The sequence below is a fragment of the Macrosteles quadrilineatus genome, unplaced genomic scaffold (assembly GCF_028750875.1).
Source record: "Macrosteles quadrilineatus isolate MER2022 unplaced genomic scaffold, UCM_ALF_1.0 Scaffold_4__1_contigs__length_99947679, whole genome shotgun sequence".
Classification (NCBI taxonomy): Eukaryota; Metazoa; Arthropoda; class Insecta; order Hemiptera; family Cicadellidae; genus Macrosteles; species Macrosteles quadrilineatus.
Window position 1 is genome coordinate 96,552,772 of NW_026542597.1, and position 23,134 is coordinate 96,575,905.

General features: G+C 34.4%; 2 protein-coding genes across 7 annotated transcripts in view; both read right to left on the minus strand.

Annotated features, from left to right (window-relative positions):
• Positions 1 to 891: 891 nt before the first annotated feature.
• Positions 892 to 6,554, minus strand: LOC128993366 (lens fiber major intrinsic protein-like). Its single transcript, XM_054417223.1, has 6 exons — positions 6,498 to 6,554; positions 4,808 to 5,000; positions 3,983 to 4,126; positions 2,995 to 3,216; positions 1,760 to 1,840; positions 892 to 1,110 (listed from the first exon to the last, which is right to left on the minus strand). Exons 2-6 carry the CDS (start codon positions 4,997 to 4,999, stop codon positions 928 to 930), a joined length of 822 nt encoding a protein of 273 aa, XP_054273198.1. The 5' UTR covers position 5,000; positions 6,498 to 6,554; the 3' UTR covers positions 892 to 927.
• An 8,329-nt stretch (positions 6,555 to 14,883) lies between these two features.
• The window catches only part of LOC128992077 (aquaporin AQPAe.a-like), a 35,004-nt gene continuing 26,753 nt past the window's right edge, over positions 14,884 to 23,134 (minus strand). For 5 of the 6 annotated variants that reach the window (XM_054415477.1, XM_054415476.1, XM_054415478.1 and 2 more), the window contains 5 exons: positions 18,329 to 18,540; positions 17,576 to 17,719; positions 16,518 to 16,739; positions 15,733 to 15,813; positions 14,884 to 15,236 (listed from right to left, as the gene is read on the minus strand). In XM_054415477.1, the coding sequence (XP_054271452.1) occupies positions 15,069 to 15,236; positions 15,733 to 15,813; positions 16,518 to 16,739; positions 17,576 to 17,719; positions 18,329 to 18,540 (827 nt within the window). In that variant the 3' untranslated portion in view covers positions 14,884 to 15,068. Of the gene's footprint in view, positions 15,237 to 15,732; positions 15,814 to 16,517; positions 16,740 to 17,575; positions 17,720 to 18,328; positions 18,541 to 19,320; positions 19,469 to 23,134 lie in introns of those variants that run through there. The other variant, XM_054415475.1, reaches the window with a different exon arrangement.

Below are 23,134 nucleotides of genomic sequence, written 5' to 3' on the forward strand. Positions count from 1 at the left end.
CATTTTTCAAGTTTACATGGACATTAAGCAGTAGTTATCTTATTCAAAATGACCATGTAAAATGAAGCCATCAAGGCCTTTGAAACAATGACAGTTAAAATACAACAGCTAAATCACTTGGCGACACATGAGGTAATATAAACTACTATTGTAATAATCGTAGTGATCCAGAAGCTACGCCACAATAAAATCTCAAGTATGACACTATAGTTACCAATCATATTGAATTGAAATAGCTGTGGCCAAGTGTGTTAACCTATGTTAACTTTTAATCAAACTTTTTGTGGTAATATCGGCCTTGTAGTCTCAAATAAAAATTCAGCTCTCTAACCAAAGTTAGCACTGTTCCTTCTAGGTTGTGGGGTAAGTATCAGATAAAGTTTTAAAAGGGCAAACTTAACACCCCCAACAACATTGTTAACATTGATGTTTGTTGTTGTTGCTGTTTGTTATCGTTGACACATAGACTCATTACCCACATGACCCAACTTGTAAACCATAAAATTCAGTTACACGACAAATTTTGTCCCCGATTTAAATTAAAAGGGTATACCTACCCAATCCTGTGCAATACCATTAAGTGTTACAATTATTTCAATCATAAATCATTTATTCTATTTATGATCGCTTTTCTAATTGATGATACAACATCCAAAAATGATAATATTTCTCTTTCACTAAATTTTTAGATTTTTTCAACGCAGTAGGTTTGTTTGATGTTTATCATTAAACATTATCGCTAAGAAAATATATTCCAATTTTCTCTTTCAATCACATGAATTCCTTTAAGTCTCATCACTACCTGAATGTTCACTCCTTAAAAAGTCTAATGAATCTCTCTCAATGTAAAAGACTACACTTCGTAGCAATTTTTGTAGTGTCCTATGAGTATTTTCTTGAGCTTCAAGCAGCTGGTGTTTCATGTCACTATCTACTATTTCTCTTCTCTTCCCCGTCAGACGCTGATGCTCTGACCTTGACCTGGTTCAACGGTTCAGCCTCTATGCTGACGACAGGTTCTGAGTAGGATTGCTGAGCACGGGGAATGAATATTGCTTTGTAGAACAACGCTGTGGTGACTCCGCTCAGCAACGGCCCCAGCCAGTATATCTGTGAAGAAGATTGGGTGGAAATTAAATTGGGAATTAGTAATGCAGGAAACAAATCTTCTATGTTTCTACGGAAGCTATAATTTTACTTGACCATGGTCTAACTGGGGTAGACATATTATGTAATTGGAAGTCTAAATTCTAGAGCGGGTTCAAATCCCACCCATCCCCAATTGGTTTTATTCAAATTAAGTTATAATGCTGAAGAGTGTGAAACAGAGGCACAAGCTATAGAAAACATATTAAATCAGAGTTACCTTATTGTTTTCTCGAAGAATTTGTGTCCAAACGCATGTGAAATAAGGCTTCTGTTGCTTACCACCTTGGTAAAAAAAACTAAAACCCCTGTTTTAATATAAATTATTGTAATATCATAAATCGAACAAACATTGTTGTCTTCGTTTAGATGGCCCATCCTTTTTATAGATGGAGGACCGTCGGAGGATGGTAGATTCCAAACCACCGAGTCGTATCACATATCAAAATTGGTGAGTATTGAGATTCGAACCCAAGACATCTCGCACTCTAACCACCATCGGACCCGCTGTAGTCATAGTCGTATTACAGAAGCCAAATAATTCAAATCGAAGCGGTCCTTATAAATATTAAACGTTAATGTTCAATCAATTAAAGCTTTGAGTAGTGCTTACCCAATGACCAGTCCAAGTACCTGTCCAGAGTGCAGGTGCTAAACTTCTAGCAGGATTGAAGCTGGCACCAGTGTATTGACCCTACAAGTTGAAAATATCCAATTACAATTTGGACTAAACCCTCTTTACTTTTACTTTACTCTATAGCACATTAAACCATTTTTTACTCTATAATGTACAATTTAAGTAAGTACCAATGTACTTGTATAGAGGTAAATGACAATAATAGAGTATTTTATGTTATGTATGTGTTTGTAAATTTTATTTACAAATTTCTTAAGATTGTTGCTTGGTTTGTGCTTCGCAACGGAGTAATGTCACACACTACAATTCAATAAAAGAAACATACTCTACTCCACTTTTATTGTATTATTTTGTGTCAATTTCATTAGCAGCTAGTCAGAGTAAGATTAATATTAACTTCATTGAAATGTAAAAATAAAGCAGACGTAAATACAGTAAATTTTCTTTTCGTTGCCATGGAGACCGATTATTTACTTCCAAAAGCTACACCTATCTTGTGGCCCAGCTGTAGTTATCGAGGACATAAATAGATCTATTATATTAACCAGCTGATTAATTGATTATCTACATTATCGTAGAAAATGTAATCAGTGTCGGGTTCTTAGTTTTCGTGTAGGTATACCAAGGACAAAGAGATATACGCAAACCCCTTAAAATGTGTATAAAATTATAACCACGAAATATTTCTTGGGTTGTCTTAAGGCTGCTTAGAATCCACTAAGTTCTTTAATGCTCTTTACCTTTGTTACATCCTTTGTGGCTTCATGTGTAGGCTTAGAACCCTTTGTAGATTTACCAACCCGCAAGAGGCTAAAGTGTGTGTGTTTCTCTTGTGAAATATATCATTTTGACGAAAAGTTGTTAATAACTAATTACAAGCTTTACCGCTGGAGAATTTTTCGGATCTCTTCTTTAAGCAATCTTATCTATAAACTATTGGGAGGGGATTTATAAAATATTGGTGTTTATTTAAAATAAATAAGATAATCTTCAGCTTGAATGTGTTCAACTAATTTCTTGTTTAGGTTCAGAAATCTTTTTTTGTGAAAAAACTCAGTCTTGAAAATCCACAAACCTATGTCTTGCTGCACACCGATGATTTATAATTTTCTTTAGTATACAATTTCTATTGTTTGTCAGTTATTTATTTTATTCACTTTTTACACAGATAACATACCTATGCTGATATAACTACTACTTAAGACACTCACTGTTCCAACACACAGCGTCATCAGCGTAGTCCCAAACTTGAGAGGGGCGGAGTCAAGCCTGTGGGCGTTCCTGGGATCTACGCATGCGCAGACCACCAAGATCAGTACGCAGGACGCCACAAACTCCACGCCTAGCGCCTGCACAGCTGACAGACTGGGGTGGGGGAGGGTGCAGCAGAACCCGGGAGTCTTGAAGGCGGTCAGATCTGGAGGGGTGAAGCTCTGCAAGTAATGTATCGTAATTAACTCAAAATCTTCTATGTGGACCAGTTAGAGGCAGTTTCTGTTTGTGCTCAAAGCGTAAAGTAAAGTTTCAGTGGGGAAAATTACATTACGTATTTCCTGAGACGTAATCGTCTTCAGCCTAAAGAAATGAGGATATAAAGTAAATGAAGTTACAACGCACTACTTTTGTCCATGGCACTAACAACCGAGTTTGTTATGTTTGAACATTTTCATCTTATAGCGTATGATAGGCCTACTTGGTAGCTAAATCGTTAAAGAGGTGAGGTTGACAACCAAGTTGACTTTTGAAAACAAAAATTTTTGTCAAAAAGTACAAGAATCAAATAGACGATAAACTGTCAATGGTTTTTTATTCTTTCTGTTTCTATTCGTTACTTCTTTTCATTCTTCTTTCATTCATTTTTAACCGGGTTAGGAAAAAAGTCAACCAATTATCTAATTATTGGGTTTCAACATAAAGAAAATCATTGATTTTGAACAGCTTGGCTTAACTTTTAACAACATTAGACACTTTGCTCTATGTCATTCATCCTTTGTTCATATTTATCTTAAAATATACAACAATGTGCGTTTTAACTCAACTAGATGATTAAAATAATCTGAGGTTAATCACATTATTTTCAAAGACAAAACAGTGGTTTCTTTCAATGCATTGGGAATAATTTTCAGATTCTTATTCAATACACAAATATTTTTTTCGAAGGCTTACTGAAACGTTCTTATAGCCTATTGAGGTACTCACCAACAACATGCCATACCCCAGCAGTGCCCCGGCTATCTGGGACACACAGTACACCCCTGCCATGGCCGGAGTCACGTGACCAAGGGTGAGAAGGGCGATGGTCACGGCAGGGTTGATGTGAGCTTGACTGATGTGGCCGAATATCTGGAGAAATAAAACTACATTGTAAAATAGAGAGAATTGAATACACGGAATTTGTTAAGTTGCTACGAGTTTGAGGAGGTGAGAAGGAGATTTTGAAGCATGTTTGCCCCTCAACTTGTATTCTAATCTACTTCTTTCTCCTGGCACCTGAGAACCATTGAAAAGACTCCTGATAAAGGAAAATGGGTAAAATCCTGTTAGTTATACGAAATACTTTCGGTTCGGAGGATTATCCAAAACTAAGCTATTGAAGACCAAACAGTCTCATGATGCTTTTGTTGTACATACTACCAGATCATTCATAAAATAATTTAAATCACAATAATCTATTTATTTGCTGTAAAGTCTCATACTCTGGTTTGTAAAAGTGATCAAATTTCATTCTGCATTTTAATTTTCTAAAATCCCATCTATGGAAAGATCAACTATGGTTCCTTAGCTTGACCGGTTTAATGAAGACTTCTCTTTTTGGAAAAGTTTCGTTCTAGCTCCATCAGGAATAAACTCAGATGTTAACAAACTCTTTAAAAGAAAAGTTTGTTTTCAAGCAGCCCATTGTTGACTACATCGAACTTTGGAATGAATAAATCGTTTTTGGATTTGATTGGGAAGAATTAATTTTGTCGTTCTTCTAGGATCTGCTCAGTATGCAAAAGCAAAACAACTTTGTTGTAAACTCACCTGTATTATAGTAGCGACTGCAACAGCTGTCATGATGGCAGGTTGTAACGTTGGCAAAGGCATTTCTGGGAAGAAATTTATTTGACTCATGCAGACAAAGAACACCAGCAGAGCAGTTCCTGCCACCTCGGCGAAGACCACCTCGGCCACCTGCCATCTGTAGTCATTGGATTGTAGGGAAGTCCTGGACATCCTGAGTAATTCATGGGGAATATTGCAAAATGTTAATCTGATTCATTCAGAAGAAAAGTGGAAGTAGAACTGGCATGGCCATTGGAATATTATAAGTGTATGCCTACTTAAAGGTCTAAACATAAGTAAAAACTCCAGATGTCAACCGACTCTGAAAATGTTTTCTTAAATCGTTGCTTAAAATCGGTATATGGCTCAAGCTTGTACCGTACTTCAAGAGAAGGGGTTGCAAGACTTAATCATCCAACGTTTTATAGTTTTAACATTGGGTTAAAGAGAATAGAAAACCGTTTTACCACGTGTCAACTAAATGACTACTTTAAAACTATTTAAAAATAACTTCATCATTATAATGGATCATGAGATTGAGAACAGTTCTGATGCAGTTTCTGATTTAGGAGTTTGGATTTCGTTACATTTTCATCAACAAGTTGAATATTTTTTTTTAGTTTTAATACATAATTAGACTACAAAGTAAGACTATTGAATCCCCAACTTACACAGCAAGTGAATTTTATGTGGTTCCATTTTCTCTAAATCTTGGATGTAGTATGTTCAGTATACTAGCAATTCAATACATTCATGCCTTAGAACTAAAAACTTGCATGTTAGGCCAAATTATAAGAATTTTACTAAATGGTAATACAGTAAATCTTAAGCAATTAAATTTTTAAGGTTGTACATACCTAGGGTATTACTCTATACACGCTCAGAAGAAACACATTAAAATTCCCCTTGTCAAACAAGATTCTTCATTACTATTTTATTAAAACACTAGATAAAAGGTTGTGCCTTTGTTAATTACTTGGTTTTCGTGCAAAGACAGACATTTGTCCCCCATCAACATCGTTCGAGATTAAATTCAGAGCTTTAGATAATGCTTTATTACCAGCAAGTAGAAGATAAGTAGGCAAACTATAATGAGAATTGACTTGGGTATATTCAAAACCTTATAATAAAATCCGATCATATTTGGATGTCTAGTGTTGTCTCATTAGTTATGATAGTTCAGTTAAACGTAAACAAATTGGTAAATGTTTACTAGTGTTATGGAAATTGAGATAATGTCAGGCGTAAACTATTTTTCTGCAAACAACGTTTGCAGTAGTTACTATATTGCCGTTTTAAAAGACAGCACTTTCATCCATATAAAACAACTAAATTGCAGTTATAGTTGTTGATATCGTACAGGTAGGTACTGCATGATATTGCAATAAAACATGTCATACAGTTATGCATAATTTATATTTGGCCTTTTTCTATTGAATATATAACATACGTAATTCAATTTAATGATGTAGCTTAATTGTAAAGCTTTACGTACTCTTACTGAACCTTCGTTTAATTTTGATGCATTTTTATAGTCAGTGGACATTTTTATCTACCAAGATACAGTTCTTAAAATAAAAACCAAATTTGGCAAATTGAGAGAAATATTCCATTTGGACTCTATGCAACCTGAATGATATACATCTGATATTTTATTTCCATTGCCTACCTCAATTCGAGTATTCCTTTGTGTTGTTCCGAGACCTGCCAGGAGGCGCCTAGTGAACTAAATAACTCATTATCTTTAGACGAAACACTGATAAGAAACATCGGTGACTCTTATAGGAGTGGTAGGCTAGGGTCTGTTAATTGTCTCAGCTTTGTCCGCTAAAATTTCAAAATATATGGCTGGAAAGTTTCAATACGCCGGGTTTTAAATGCTATTCTCGAATAAGCTACTACTATTAACTTATACCATTGACTATACAGTATACATGATTGATTATACCTAAACTACCCAACGTTTAAGAGGGTCTCTGCCACCAAACCCTGCTACAGTCCTTAACCAGGTTCTTCAGGAACTTATTTAGGAGTCCGACATCTCCTTCCGAACTTCCTGAAGTTCCATAATCTACTGGTATTGGGGTCTCTTAAAATCCATATCCAATGCAGCCAATAATTTCATTATAGCTTACTTCTACACTTTTGCCAAGGCAGAGATAATTCCAAATAAAAATGCTCATAGTTAGTCGTTACAATGTTTTAACATTTTATATATTCTATCACAAAAAGTCAACCACTTTTGTTAGCATAACATCATACCTCACCTAGGCCGGATTTGTTCTTAACGATATTTTTTCCCTTTCAAAAAGCCAACATATCACTTTCAATACCTCACTTTCGTGCAATTAGTGCAATATTTAAAACCCAAAGTTTTTGTTGAGTTGTGGTTGTACTACCATTAATCATTTTTATATGTTATTCATGATGGTCGATGAGTGCTTAGAGGGTTTAATATATTTCTCACAAAGGGATTGCAACAGGCTTACTTGTGTTTGAGCAGTTGTATATTTCGATATGTGAGACACCGATATAAAACTTAGCTTAGTCCAAACATATTGCACTTATTGAGTCACGTACTTCCAGACTACTTAAGGCCTTAGACAGAAGTGAAGGTTCATTACAGACAATAGTCTGGTCACGTGGTCGAGTGATGGATGACTCTGATTGGCTGTCGGAGCGACGGAAACTGGCTGTGATTGGTGGGTTTTACGTTAAAACTGTAACCAATATTGCGGCGCTTAAACAGCTGTTTGGTATATTGTACAACCCATTGCACGGATTGAATTGTGGAAAATGTTGTACATTTGTTTATTTTTAAAGCAAATTATTAAGTAAAGTAAACTCTTAAACAATCGGTTACAACAGCTTGTCATGATACATTTCTTCAATGTCGTGGTATAATAACCCCTTCGCTTTAGAGTCTCAAACGCTTGGACATTGACTAATAACACATTTTTAAAATCACACGTCAAGCTGTTAATATTACTAATGTATTTTGAATAACTTAAAAACTCTGTATAAATCATTATAATGATGTTACACCTCGTAAAGCAACGTAAGGGGAGTTTTTTCGTGATCCATATTACAAGTTCAAGAACACTATAAGGGCTAAACAAGCTCTTATCATAAGAGGACAAATAGAATAGAACACAAATAACAATAGAATAGAATAGAATAGTTAGACAAATAGAATTAGAATTAAATATTGACCGTCAGCAGTGTTGCGGTTAGCATAAGTTCTGGCGTCCACCACTACGAGTGCCGTGTAGTTACGTATCTCGTGCGCCCAGCGGTGGACGCCAGAACTTACCCCAACCGCAGCACTGCTGACGGTCTATATTTAATTATATTTGTCTATGCCCTTATTAAGTTGGTAGCCCAGTATCTTCCACCGACTTCATTGTCGATCAGCTGATATGCATTGCTGTTTTGTTGTCTAAGGTTTAGTGTTGTACGGAAATTATGTGAGTAAGACTCAACTTTGTGTTTTCTCAATCTCAAATAGTATGGACTAAAGGCCTGCGGTTCTGTTTTCTACAGATCTGGGTTCCTTAAGTTGTTAAAGAACAAAATTAATTGATTTATTAGATAATGGAATCAAACCTGGAAACTTAATTTAAAACCTTTCCCGACATAAAGCCAATGATTTACTTGTGTTTTTCTACAAACACTAAAAGAGTATATTCGTAATAAACCAACAATAAGACTAAATAAATATCCCAGTATACAATGCAACATTGTACATCAGCTGATTGGTAATTAAATGAAGAAAACAGGTGGTTTGTTACCAAATTATGAACAAGTTTTTCCTAATAAATAGTATCTTTCGAAACCTGTTATTTTAATTGTTTAAAAGTACAATTATATACAAGTAACGTATGAGTTTTGTCTAACAAGTGGGATTACATACTACCTAACAGAGTTACGCTGACATCAGCCTGGAGTTACAAGTTAGACATACTAATCTGCATATGTATGACGTCACAGGCGAACACAACGTATACAACCCCTCGTCATCTCGAAAGGGAATATAATATTTGTTTCAAAGCTTAGGCCTACTAGAATATTTGTTTTACAGTTAAATAATCCTACTAATATTATAAGTGAGAACGTTTGGATGTACCATGGATGGATGGATGGATTGTTTGTGAATGGGTGGGTTAAATTTTGATAGCTCACATTCCCGATTAACATATAGACATATTCTCATCTCAAAAATCCTTTCGGGCTCCACCCCAGTAGCTCTAGAGTTTCCAAACCTTATTTGTATTCATATTTAAAAGAAATTTAAGAATTTCGTCAGCTGTTTCAACTTTTCAAGTTGGTTCTATGATATTCAACAGCGTTAGAAAGTTATAAGGTTTACCAACAGGGTGCAGCATTATTATTATTTTGCATGACAACAGCTAATTTGAACCAACTAGTAACAAAAAGCTGTGGCACCCAATGAGAACTTTACTTCTTTCTATGGTTTAGGTGCAGTATACCCTATAAACTAAAAGAAACACATTTTCTTAAAACGTCTCCTATAACGCCAATAAGTATTTTATGCTCACTCTGCTAGGTATGTATATAATAATTATTTCAAACATAATAATTCAACATCCTCAACAATTAACGTTATAACAAAGAATATTATTATGTTAATATACGAATTGTTATTTAACGTAAATACTCATCCCTAAGTTAAGAAAAGTGCTGCAAAGTCTTTCAATTATTCCCGCGGTTATTTAAAACTGAGGTATTTCAAGGAATCTGCGTTGCGAAGATAAACTACTTTAGTTTGCAGGAAACATAACATGGCTTATGAGCTTTGTTTAAAATTTCTTCTGGATTTACTGCTTTCTCTAAAACTTTAAAGTCGTGTTGATCGCACCACCTGCACTTAGCATAAGTTTTGATTTTACCTCCTTTATCTTCAACTTTATTATATTATTTTTTCCTTTTTGTGCCCATGAATGTGCTTGGATTTTTGTGTTTGCGTTATGTATTATATATTTGGTTATCTATATAAATAAAATCTACATAAATAAAATTAGAGTTTTGTCTGTACATTGCTCAGAATCATAAATTTTTAGGTTATTTTTACGTTTTATACATTAAAGAAGCCGAAACAAGTCTCATCTAAATTTCTGTCTGTCTGTCTGTCCGTCTGCAACACTCAAGATGGCATTTTACGCAATCTTCTCCAGGAAAACGAGAGTACCTATCAAGATCCAAGTCGTTTTAATGTATTTACTGGATTGGTAAGAGTGTCTTTAGCCATTAAAATATGGTCTCACTACTTTGTAAATAAAATTACGGACGTTCAAAAATGCTGTTTTGTGCGATTTTTTTAAGTTTTCGTCCAATTTTTATCACATAATCATCTATGAAATAATAAACAGCTGTTCGGATCAAGATTATTTTTTCTAGCTGTCACTGATATGTTTACAAATGTTGTTTACAAATACCGCAACCATTTTCGATCACGTTTTGAAAGCGAATCTCAACGAAGTGAGATTAAAAACGTTTTTCTTACATAACGGATTTAATTAATCGCAAGTTCAATAATATAGTGTAATAGTGTAACCGTAAATGAAATTAATTAACCTGGTATCATCCAGGTCAGGAACCAGAAATTCTTTAGTGTATGAAATTGTTCTTGAGTTTTGATAACAAGAAAGAAGACCTTGAATCAGTGTTGTATACGGGTGGGAAACTTAAATTTAATTACGATCGTCGCCAATAGCTTTTACGATAAGATATCCGTGCGTAGAACGGGCACACAGCTAGTTTTCAAAATAAATCAATAACTTGTTTAAGTCAACTATTATTAATTTATATTCTGAAGGCTCTGGATTATTGGAGTACAGCTGAAGTGGTTTGGAATCGCATAGAGCATTACATTAGTAGTGTTTAAAATTGACTTTTTATGTGCGTAACCTATACCATTGAATATATACCATAACACCAATAGGTTTAATGCTAATTGTATTTGTTTTTGAGTGGTTATAGTGCTCACCTTCAAATCTAGAGACCACTAGTTCAAATCAGTAAGATCGATTATATACCAAGACCCAATTTGTGACTAGGCTATCAATTAATTATGATATTTAACGAAATTTTGACTTTAGGTAGTAAGAAGATGGGTAGTTTCCTTACATAAAAAACACAAACAAAAATATGTTATGCTATTCAAGACGCTATTGACATTATTAAACCAACCATAAAATGTGTAATACACAACAGCGTTAATGTTCTACTAGTGGATGTGGAGACATAAGTACCTAAACAGCTCAAATGTAAAACAAATTACTGTATTGTAATATTTAAACAAACTCAGAATCAAATTATCTATGTGTCAGGATAGATAGCCCAGTTATATCTTCTGTGTAAAAAATAGTTTGTTGTTTGTATTTTTTTTTCTTTTTTGGTGGCATTTACGTAAAAAATTTAATCATACTAAAAAAAAGCATACTAAATTTATCACTCAAAACAAAATTCCAAAATGTTTTTCTTCCGACATTAGGAAATGTTGAAAGCGAATTTCCGCTGGTTTTCGCTCTGATTCACAGCTTCTGCGTAAAGATTTATTGGGGTTTCAATTCAATTAAATTGAACTTTTCCCGATGTTGCCGAGTCGAATCCTTTCACAAATTCCACTTTACTTTGCCAAATTGACTCTGGAACTCAAAGATAAACTATTCCAGGTTCTGTTTGTGTGGAAGTCGTTAAGGAAATCGTCGCTTTTAAGACTCTTTGGAACTTTCGATGTTTCACAAGCTTGTTTTAGGTTGTATAATTTTAGTTTTTTTGTTAAGACTGATTTAACAGGATTTTTTTATGTTTTGGTTATGAACTTACTACGTATTTGTTGCAAATGTGTTTCCAGTGGTTTGAGCGATTTTATTGAACATGTTTTAATTCAACATCAATTAACACCCCCATCTCATCATTAACATTGTAGTTCCTGTAATGTCATTGTACATTACAGGATTACATACGGTACATTGTACATACAGTTACATGCGGTTACATTGTACAAACGGATTACATGATTTAGACTGTGTCTCGCATGTAAACAGCCAAATTCCAGGAAATATTTGTATGGATTATAATAAAGAGAAAATCAAAATCAACAATTTTTCCAAAATCGATTCTGATATCCAACATTTTGTATTTTTCACATAAACATTTTTGTCTTTAAATTTTTTCAATGGATCTTTATGAAACTTGGTATGGTAGAAGAGGTCGTTTTGAGGAAAAAATATATCGTGATCCAATAATTTAAAATGACGGCCATAATTTTTTTTTAATTAAAATTACTAAAAACTGCTGATTTTATGAAAAATTATCATTATTGCCCCAAAAATATCATTATGTTATCAAACACATTGATTATTCATTTCTAGATTATTCATTTTTAGATTTTTCATTAACGCTAATTAAAATATTCAAATTCAACACGAAACACAATCTATCTATATATTAATAGGCAAGCATGTTTCTTTAAAACCTTTTTTCTCAGCTTGTGTGCATCGTTGGGTAAATCTGCGCATACCGTTAGAAAGCAATTTTCCTGTAGGTGTGCAGAATCCCTTTATAAATTTAAATAGGCTCAAAGATAAGCACAAAAAATGAGTTTGAAAATTTGAAAAAATTAACATGGATTTTATGCGTTGCCATGCTGGTGACGAAATAACAACGAAATATAAACAGAAAATCAAAACAAATGGAAGCAACTCCAATCACATGTTTTATTTACAGTGTGGGGTGAAAATAGAGAACTGAGTACATTACATCTTTTTGGTCGAGTTTCGACCACTGGACGACCTCTCGTATAAATTAAAGGACAAATCGTTTTAATGATCAGCTGTTAACCGTCTGTTCTAGTATTCGTGGCTGTTATGATACAAGTGTTAATTTACGAACCCCTATGCTTAGAGGAGGTTTGTTTACCTCTGTAAAAGTTAAAGCTCAGCTGACTCTGCAGGAAATATTTTACGGTGTTTGGTCTAAATTGAAACGTGTCATAGTAACTAACAAACCTTCCAATGTAAATAAATCAACCACGCCTCATTATCCTTGGAATTAATACAGCTTACGTTGTTTTTTGGTATCATAAAATGATCAACAGGTTTTAATTTATAAAAACAATCAATATCAATACCATTACTTAATCGTTTTACCCATTAGGCGTTTAGGTTTCCTACCTATATGATACCAGCTGCATTCATATTTCTAATGCAAATAGAAAAAATAGTTTATATACATATTAACTTATTTAAATACATAAAGACATTGGTTATTTTAAGTCTTTTTCTTCAGAATGAAGTTATAAAACTAAAACAAGTATAAAACTTAAATTCTTCCTTCCAAAACTGCTTTCATCGAATTCATAGCTACTTAAAGATTTATAGAAGTTTTCATTGAATTAAACAGGACTTTTCTCCATTGTCAAGGCTGCTTTCATAAATTCCACTTTACTTCACCGAATCGACCATGTTTAAAAGATAAACTTTCCAACTTTCAACTGTTCAACTTTGAAACATATTTTAAAAGAGGAGAGCATTTTGATTCTTGTTCCTTCAAAACTTATTGGCTTTTAAAACTTTGAATATGTATGAAATTGTAAACAATTATCTTAACTAGAATTTTTTTTACAAAATAAATTTATGAGATTAGTAGGATGGTAAAATTACTGCTTCTTGAAAATACGTAATATGTATAAAAACCTTTGGTTATAAGTAAAAAGTACCTTCTGTAAAGGATTAAAATAAATCACCTACCCCTGCAGTTGACGGGATGAATATTTTAACCCGTTTTTAATTAATGCGGGTAATCTCAAAAAACCAGACTTAGAAGTTTTCCCGTCTGTAAATTTGACTAAGTATATCTTGTATGTATGTATTTATGTATTTTATCGTAAACCTTTTAAACGGGTAATTCATCTTTGCTTACATGAGGCTTGGAAAATAGTTTTAATTATAACTAGGTTAACTCAGGTATACTTAAAAAGATGTGTAAATAAATTGTTAGTGTCAAGGCAAGAACACTAGGATCCACAACACAACACAAGTGATTAAAAGATCAATGGATCCTATAAGTGACAACACATTGTATTTATTAGGTTATCAAAGCCTACTTGAAGTGGAAGAGAGCTTTTATTTGCGCAATGGTATCTGACCTGTTCTGGTTTGTCTGTTTTTAAGTAAACTGTCATTACGTAAAAGGGTGATAAAGCTTATAAATAGCCTATAAGGTTATACTGTTAAAGTTTTTCATATTTTTGTGACATAATTTGGAAAATATTGACCAACCAAAGAGTATAAAGTAGCATTGATCAAATATGATTGTTTACCCCCGAGTGTACCTATAGATTAAACTCCCTATATATTCCTGTATATTAAATTCCTATATATTATCCCTATATATTAAATTCCTATTGTTTAAACCCCTAGTATATTTTTAAATTTACAAGGGGATATCAATATGACCTGTGTGTAAAAAACATTGGGTTCTTAAAACTACTGAAGAAAAAGTACAGTATTACCATCGATCATGAAGCTTTTCGTAATTCCAATAATCAATGGTATCTCCAGAGGCTACAGTGTTTAGAAAGTAGCCTTTCTCTGGTTCGAATTAGTTGTTCAGCAGTGTAAAGTGATAAATTGTTTTTCTGTTTGGCCCAAATTGGCCTATTATGTTTTAAACTCCTTGATACAAAACTAAAATATTATAGTACTGTACATGTTTTATTAAAATAGTTGGTAGGGTTTGCGTATATACCTTGAAATATGAGTCGTAGAACTGATAAAGTATGATTTTGAACAGTAGCAGAAACAATAGTTCTAATTGTATAAGTAGGTGTGTAGTTATCATGTCTGGAGGTTTAAGATAACCTAAAAAGCACTGATAACAGACAAATACATTCTAGAGTTAAGTCATCAGCTAACCTGGTTCTTGAGATAAGAAAATGGCTACAATAGCAACAACACAGTTAAAAGTGTTGTACTGCATCTTATCAATAAGTTAAACTGTTGTCTTCAAGGAAAATATCCTCAAAAAAATTTAATAAACAAAAACAATTTACTTGTACAAAAACTACAAAACAAATTAACCTATTTCAATCCTCTAAATAAAAATAACAATAATAGTTCCGTTCAAAATGCCAGCTACGTGATGTACAAGTGTGAGCCGGATGGACGGGAATCTCAGTCTTAATTTCTACAGTTTTGTGTTGTATTTAGGCTCATTATCGCTTCTCTTCCCTCTCCCTTTTGGAGGACGAAGGGTCGTTTACTTTGACCATGTTGAGAGGTTCAACTTCATAGAGAAGATTGGGGTCTTGCGGTCTGTTGAAGATGGCTTGGTAGAAGATGGCTGTGAAGAAGCCGCTGAGGCAAGGCCCTACCCAGTATACCTGAAACATTAGGAATTGTTTACTTAAGCTCTTTTCAAGGGCAGAATGCTTTGGACTGTACGGCTATGGTCTTCTCTAGTTCAAGGCCGAGGCGTTGGTGTGGCAACGTCGCACCGGCCTGTTGCCATGGTAACAACAGTAATAATAAATCAGTATATCAGCTGTTTCAGTGAGCCGGTACTGCGGCGTTGCCACTTTTGTCTCCCCACAGCCCTGTGAGTGTGTGTATTTTCCTTGCTAAGATCAGCTGTTTTACCCATACCCATTTAAAAACCCATTCACCAAAAGATCTGTTATACCTTCAGTATCCAATAGTCAATGGTTATACTTAAAGACAGTAAGGATAGCGTATGGAAATGTCAAGATAGTTCTTTGAAAATGGCGTATTAACACAATCTTTTACAACATAAGAAGTACTGTATGTTTTCCAGCACTTTTTGTAAGTCGAGCTATGTTTACAGACATTATGTTATCCAGACATAAAATATATATTTACCCAATGACTGGTCCAATTTCCAGTAAATAATGCTGGACCCATGGAACGTGCTGGGTTCATACTGGCGCCTGTGTAGGGACCCTGGAAATTAAATTACAAAACCAATAAGAATACCTCTATTTTTTAAATATCAGAAAAATAGACTAATATAAAATTAACTAAAAGTGAAATGCTGTGCACAAGGCAAGGTAAAGAAACTTTCAATTTAAATTAAGTCTTGGTTTAACTGACGGATATTTCCTAATTTGACAACTCACATTTATCAGTCAATATTTTGTGTCAATATAAAGTTAGCGTTATTGCATCAGTTAATTTACTTCTGGTTTTCTATCAACTCCATTTTCAGTTTTGCGACTTGTAAAATCTGTTTTTAATGCTACAACTGTTAAAATATTTATCTTGAAAACATATTTTAGAGTTGGCTGTATACAAAAAAAATCTTATTGTGTCTCTTAACATTTATTATATTAATTCAATAATTTTAATGCTTAGAGCAAATGATGCAGTTTATTTAGAGTAGCTTTTAAACCACAACGGCTATAAAAAAAATCATATTTTGCTATACCCCTTATTACGTTAACGTCGAAAAAAAATTTTTTTTCGAAATCCTATACCCACATTTTAAAAATGTCTTCAATTAAATATAATGGGTAAACAAACTATTGTTGCCTTGCTCTATTTCTCTCGACGACCAATGATCTCGTTCAAGGACCTCCTTTAGTAAATCCTCAACCATACAGGATTTTTAATTTCTTTTCGACACCATTATCGTCTTTTCCACTTACCACAGCTATAGAGAGCGCGAGGATGGTGCATCCAAACTTGAGTGGCACCGAGTCTGACTTATCCTGGTTCCTGGGGTCAGCACAGGCACACACGACCATCACTAGGAAACATGTGGCGAAGAACTCCATGGCGACCGCCTGGACGTCTGTGAGACCCGAGTGGGGCAAGGTGCAGCATAAATTGGGCGATGCTGAGGTCAGTACGTCCGGAGGCGTCAGCAGCTGCACAAGACATGTAGGGTGTTACAAACGTCAATGGGAAGAGGTGGAAGGATTCTCACCTCCTAGAATCGGCATACTATACTACCAACCTTGGTTCATGTAAGGTTCAGCAGAGTTTTTGTGATGCTGAAGGCAAATCAAAAGGTGCCAACAACAGTACAAGATAAATAGAATGTTACAAACGTCATTAGGAAAGGGTGGAAGGATTCTCAGTGACATCCTGGACTTCTATAGCACCAGACTTAGACTTCTAATAAGCTGGGGCAAGGCACACCACAATTCAGGTTTGTGGTTGTTTATTATTTATTTATATTATTATTTTATTTTACACATTAAAATACTTATCACTGTTTAATCATGACAATATCGAGGATAATAAGAGCGTAGTGTTATACACATAACTGCCGAAGTGTAGACAGGTAGTAAGCATTTTGCTGACGGTTAATATGCTCTGTATAGCTTGGTGTGGAAATAGCTGAGTTCAGCTAAAACTATCTAACGTACTACTCAGCAGGACGTTTCTGAGTCCACAAAGTAATCTGCATATTACTTCTTCTATAGTATTTTACAAGATAGTTGACGTCAAGGTCCGTCTTTGGTCTTTATAGGGTCAACAGCAATAATTATTTAAGTTTTTAGCTAGATCACCAAAGCATTACCAGACCTACATTTTAAATTCACGTGTATGTAATGTCAGCACACTTAGTTTGTTTCAATGGAATCACGCTTGAATCAATGGTACTTTTTATTTTTCATGTTACGGATGTTTTAAGGATTTTTAGAATTTCACCTTTTTAATTTTACCTGCTTACCAGTTGTTACTGTTTAAAACTCACCATGAGTAGTCCATAGCCTAGTACAGCCCCTGCAACTTCTGAGAGAACGTAGACCAAAGCCATTGGAGCTGTCACTTGCCCCAACATCAGGAAGGCGATGGTGACAGCGGGATTGAGATGGGCATTACTGATGTGTCCAAAAATCTGTCAAAAACAATCTTAAAGTCTCTAGAAACTATATAATTTCCAAAAATTGTCACAGGCTGCATGGAGAATCTCTACATAATTTGTTACATGCATGTCTCAGGTGGGGGTTTGGATACGTGGGGGATTTATATGTGATTACTTTCATATTGCATTACATCTCTGGTGTCTACCTCAATAACGGGTTTTAAAAGTAACATCTGCATTTGTTTTGTGGGGTTCTTTTATCGTCTATTTGTGTTTCAAGCCATTGGAACTTTTCAATTTCTCAAGCCATTAGAACGGTCCAAACCATGACCTCATGACTATTTAGCGTCCTCCATATAGCATTAATAATGTATGAATTACAAAATAGTGTCCGGGGCAAAAATCTACCCGCTTGATAGAACCAAGAACTTTCATACTCGAATGAGAGTACTGTACTAAAACCACTTAGCTTCCAAACTATTTTAAGGTGTGAGTTGGTACAGTACAATAGTTGTACTGAAAAATTCAGCGGTGGACTCAAGAACGCGAACCTATCACATCGCTGCAAAAAAAAACGTAGTCCGTTTTGTTGACTGAACCATCGAATCACCAAATGATGCAGATTAAGTTTCTCCTGTTTACCTGTATTATGGTTGCAACTACGACAGCAAACACTACAGCCCCTTGAAGTGGATGCTGCTCAACTTCAGGCACGAAGTTGACTTGTCCCATACATCCGAAGAACAACAACATCCCCGTGCCTACAGTCTCGGCTAGGAACACCTCCAGGATCTTCCAGAACAGGTGACGCCATCTGTGGTGGTGATCTGACACCTGGCGGTGACTAGGCATCTCTGTAACATTACATGGTTACTATGATATTTGATTGTTTTGACCATTACATCAGAAGAACATCAACTATGGTCTGTATGGTGGAACCTGTCTACAGATCCTGTCAACCTGGGACTCACCAGGGCCAGTCCTCATGTATACGAAGGGTCAGGAGACAGGTTCCATCATACAGACTATATCAACCACATTATCAAGGCTACAATATAAATTGCGATTGTTTCAAAACGTTCTGTAAATGTTGTGATGTTGGAGAAGTGTCTTTAAATAACTGCGTACAATCTTGTGTATTTCATCCAATCTACTTTCTATCCATATTTTAACAGTTTTATAATGTCTATAAACAGAAAAAAGGACTATAGTTGTTTCCACCTTACCTTACTTAAAGTAATGTAAGGTGAAAACTACTATAGACCTATTTGATATTTATATCAAATGACCATGGACCATGGAGTTAAATAGGAAAATCATCAACAAGACAATGCAGCTCTTAACGTATATAAAGGCAAACACTTGTTAGGGAATTTCTTCAACAGCCTAATAGAAATATCAACTAGTAGAAAAACTGCTCCCAATTATGACGATGATATTTTTTAAGTTTCTTACTAGCTCTAGCAAAAATTTCTGTGGAAAATTATTTTCAGCATTTAGGGGAGTACAAACCACCTGATGCAAACAAACTATCTTGTCAAATTTTGATCCCACACAAGATGTCAACTCTTAAAAGCCAGATACTTTTAAACCAGCTCAATACAAAACCCTCACAAATCTAATGTTCCACCAACCTCGTCTCTTCCTCATCTTGACTCTCACATGTTTATTGTGTAAACTCCTCGGTTTCTCCAGGAACGGTTTGAAGGCTCCTAGCTCCGTCTGGCTGTACGACGTCAACGAAGGAGGCCTTGGATACCCGGGCATCCTCTATCACCACAGCCACCGCACTGATAAGAGGCGGGACTCACGTGACCTCTCGAGATAAGTGCTCAGTGATAACAAGACTTAGACTACCGAGATAAACGTATTGTTGACAGGTGACTATTACGAAGCGTTGTAATGGAGAAGTTTTAGCTTCAAATTAGAGACATGCCATGGAATATATTCAAAATTTATATTTCAATACTACTTACGTTTAGTCAGATCCTACAGTTGGTCTGGTTGATGTTGGGTTGAGCATCGAGTAGGATGAGAGTGGTTCATGATTAGTTTAAAAACTGTTTATGCTATTAAATCACTTACGTTTCTCCATTTTAGTGCTTTTGCGTTAAAAGATTTATTATTGTAGAATTATGGACCATGCTATTTAAATTATATCATGCGGAAAGGTAACTAAGGACTTCCATCCAGGAGACTTAAGGCGTACCAATTCCCTTTAAGATCACCGTTTGGATCAGTTCGAAGCCCGGACCCTAAGATATCTTAGAAGAAGGACTTTCTCTATACTAATATTTATACGAAATCTAAAACTGTTTATAGTACAGTATACACATCCTCACGTATTACAGTATTACATTTTAATTTTTAAACATTGCATTTCCCACATATACTAACTTGACATTTTTGTATCCCACCGTCAACTATAAAACTTACATTAATATACTCGGTTTACAAAATAAGTTTTTAAACTCTAAAACAATTTCACAATAAAAATAATAACTGTAACAAGCAAAATACAAATACCTTGTAAAGTTGAGGAAAACACACACCCTTATTTGTTCCTTCCCTGAGGACATTCCTAACAAGCAGTTCTCGTTGAAATAAGTGTTCACATGCATCAAGGTACGTCTGCTCATGACAACCTTATCAAAACTTAAGAACAGACAGGTTATAAGCCTCTCAGCGCTTGAGTGATATCAAATTGGCTCTCAACGTGTTAAGTTTAAAGTGAACGTTTTGTTTCAACGTAAAAATAATTGTCATTGACTTTGGATACTGCAAGTAGAATTCTCTTCTTTGAGTAAAATATTAAGTTGCATTTATTACAGAGTGTGCTGTTGTTAGTAGATTAACTATTTTGTATACACCGATGTATTAAAAATATATAAATTGAAAAATCGACCTATTGTAAACTGTATTATCTTTTATGTCGTACCACTTTTAGTACAACAAAAACTATTTTGTCAGTAACTCATCTGTGTGTGATTCGTTAAAGTATATTCTTTTCTGCGAAAATCTCTTTAACTGCTTCATACAGATGAGATTTCTACTTACCATGGACTATTTCATTCATACACACACTCATAAAGGGGTGTTTTCTATTTCATTAGATGAAGGTTATTATAATTACCTTTAATGTACCGTACCATTTGAGTGCATCGATGACTAACTATCATTTTACAGAAACAATTCACTATCACAAAAACATTATATTAATAGCAGTGTTTCCCTAATAGTGTGTATAGTTTCATTTGGTTAAAATGCATCCTCAGGACGTAATAGTTTACGCAACGATTGCGTAAAGATAGCGTTAACGAAACTTGTAGAAATATTCTACAAACTTCTACGAGTGTTGTTAAGACTATTTACTTTACATACACTACTTTCCCTACAACAGTTGTTTAATTACCAACAATTACTACTCATAGTTTCTAAGAGAGGTTATGTTTTCATTTATAACCTCTCATTGCCACTGATAGTGATGCAACGAATCAGTACCAAACACCGCTCATTAACAATTAAATTGTTCTAAACAGCTGATTATTTATTCTAAGCATTACGATTTTACTTCTCTATCAATCCTTGACTCTCATTGGTCCATTGCCCGTGTTGTTAAGTAAAACAACAATGATGTTAAGTCAGTAAACAATGCTGTTATGTGAAAATTTTCAATTTTAATAACTGTACTGAAATGGCTGCTTTAAAAAACTGTCGTAGATAAACATTTTAATTGTCTTCTTTTTTTCATTATAAATTAACACTAAAAGACAAGCAGAAGTTTACAAATCATATTTGGTTGTACTAAATCTTTAATAAAATAGAGAGACAATAAAAACAAACACTCAAGAATTGCCAGACATAACAACACATTAAAATATCGTCTTCAGGTGATCCCAAAGGATGATAAACAAGCAATGAAGTAAATTGAAAGTATTGTTCAGTTTTCTACCCCAGTATAAGTAAACAACTACCAATGCAAGAATGGGAAGCAATATGATGGCGTTGACAGGTTCGTTTAACTTTATTAATTTAGATCAAATCTCTCAACGTTCTGCACACATGTTCTCGTTTAACTTTCAAAACTACCGTATCAGCCCGAACCCTCCAACAGTGGAACAAATTGTAAAACTTGAGGTTAAGCATGGTGCTCGACTTCAGTGAAATAATTGATTTACATGCTTTAACATTTACTTTTTGGAGAGTGGCCATTTTGTTTCAGCAGCTCGGGTTCAAATCCAGCCAATCATAAGGACCTTTAGCACTGACTATAAATCTACTACTGGATATTTTGTTGTATTTTATAGTTTGTGATTTTCCCATAACCCAATGGCTTGGAATTCGTTTTTGGTTGAGTGTACATGGAAAAACAACAGAAAGATAGGTATATTAGATAGGATAACTTGAATTGTATTGAAAGTCATAAAATACTAAACTTTTTGTTAGTAAATAATTTATCACTAGTAATTTCGAAGTAAAAGTTATATTCCTAAATTTTTGGACACATTTTTAATTTTTATAATTTTTTGGCAACATAGTATCACTGATTTCGAAAATTCCATTACTATTCTTCCAAAAACTAAACGAACTATATAATGTTGCAAAGATTGGTGACTTATTCAATAAAATAATTAGTTTTGGGTCGTATTATACCATTATAGTTAACCGTATAGCCATAAAGGTAGACAGCATGTGGCGTCATTCCAACCTTCATTTCCAACTTCATTACGCGTTATAACCGGGTTGTAATGAGTCATTAAACGTCACCTGGCCGTGACGTCACTCGGCAGATAATCATTACACAATATAGGTTATCATTATATAGAAGTGCTTGACAAACCACCAATAAAGTGATATAAATAACAAGACGTTTACCCAAAAGAGAAAGGGAATCGAAAACATGGTTCTCTTTAACACGTTTAGCTATTGCAACACAATATATAACATTATTCGGATATTTTCTATTATTGGAACAGATATTTCACTCTGTTTCGAGCTATAAAAACTGACCCCGTATTCAGGTGGGAGGAACTAAAAATAATAAACTGAGTTCCACCTTCTTTATTAAAAGTTGGAGCATAACAAGGTTCGCATAAAAACAGGATTAAACTGGCAAACAAGTTGGATAAAACAGCTGTTTAAAACAATGGTAAAATTTAATTAGTTATTAATTTGCAGTAATCTTATTATGTTTTAGGTTTCTTCTCACCAAAAACATAGTCATATTCTAGATTCCAACCTGTTGTATTTTTTCATCAACCATTGATAGAAACTGTGCGTCCTTTTAACAAATTAAACTCGTCATTGCCAACAATAACGGAGAATGAAATTAGATATAAAATATCACCGCCACAGCAAACCTGCAGACTAAGCGAATTTCCATTTACTAAATGGAAATTAAATGCCATTTACTAAATGGCAGAATTTCTACTAAAATATTCCCTGAAA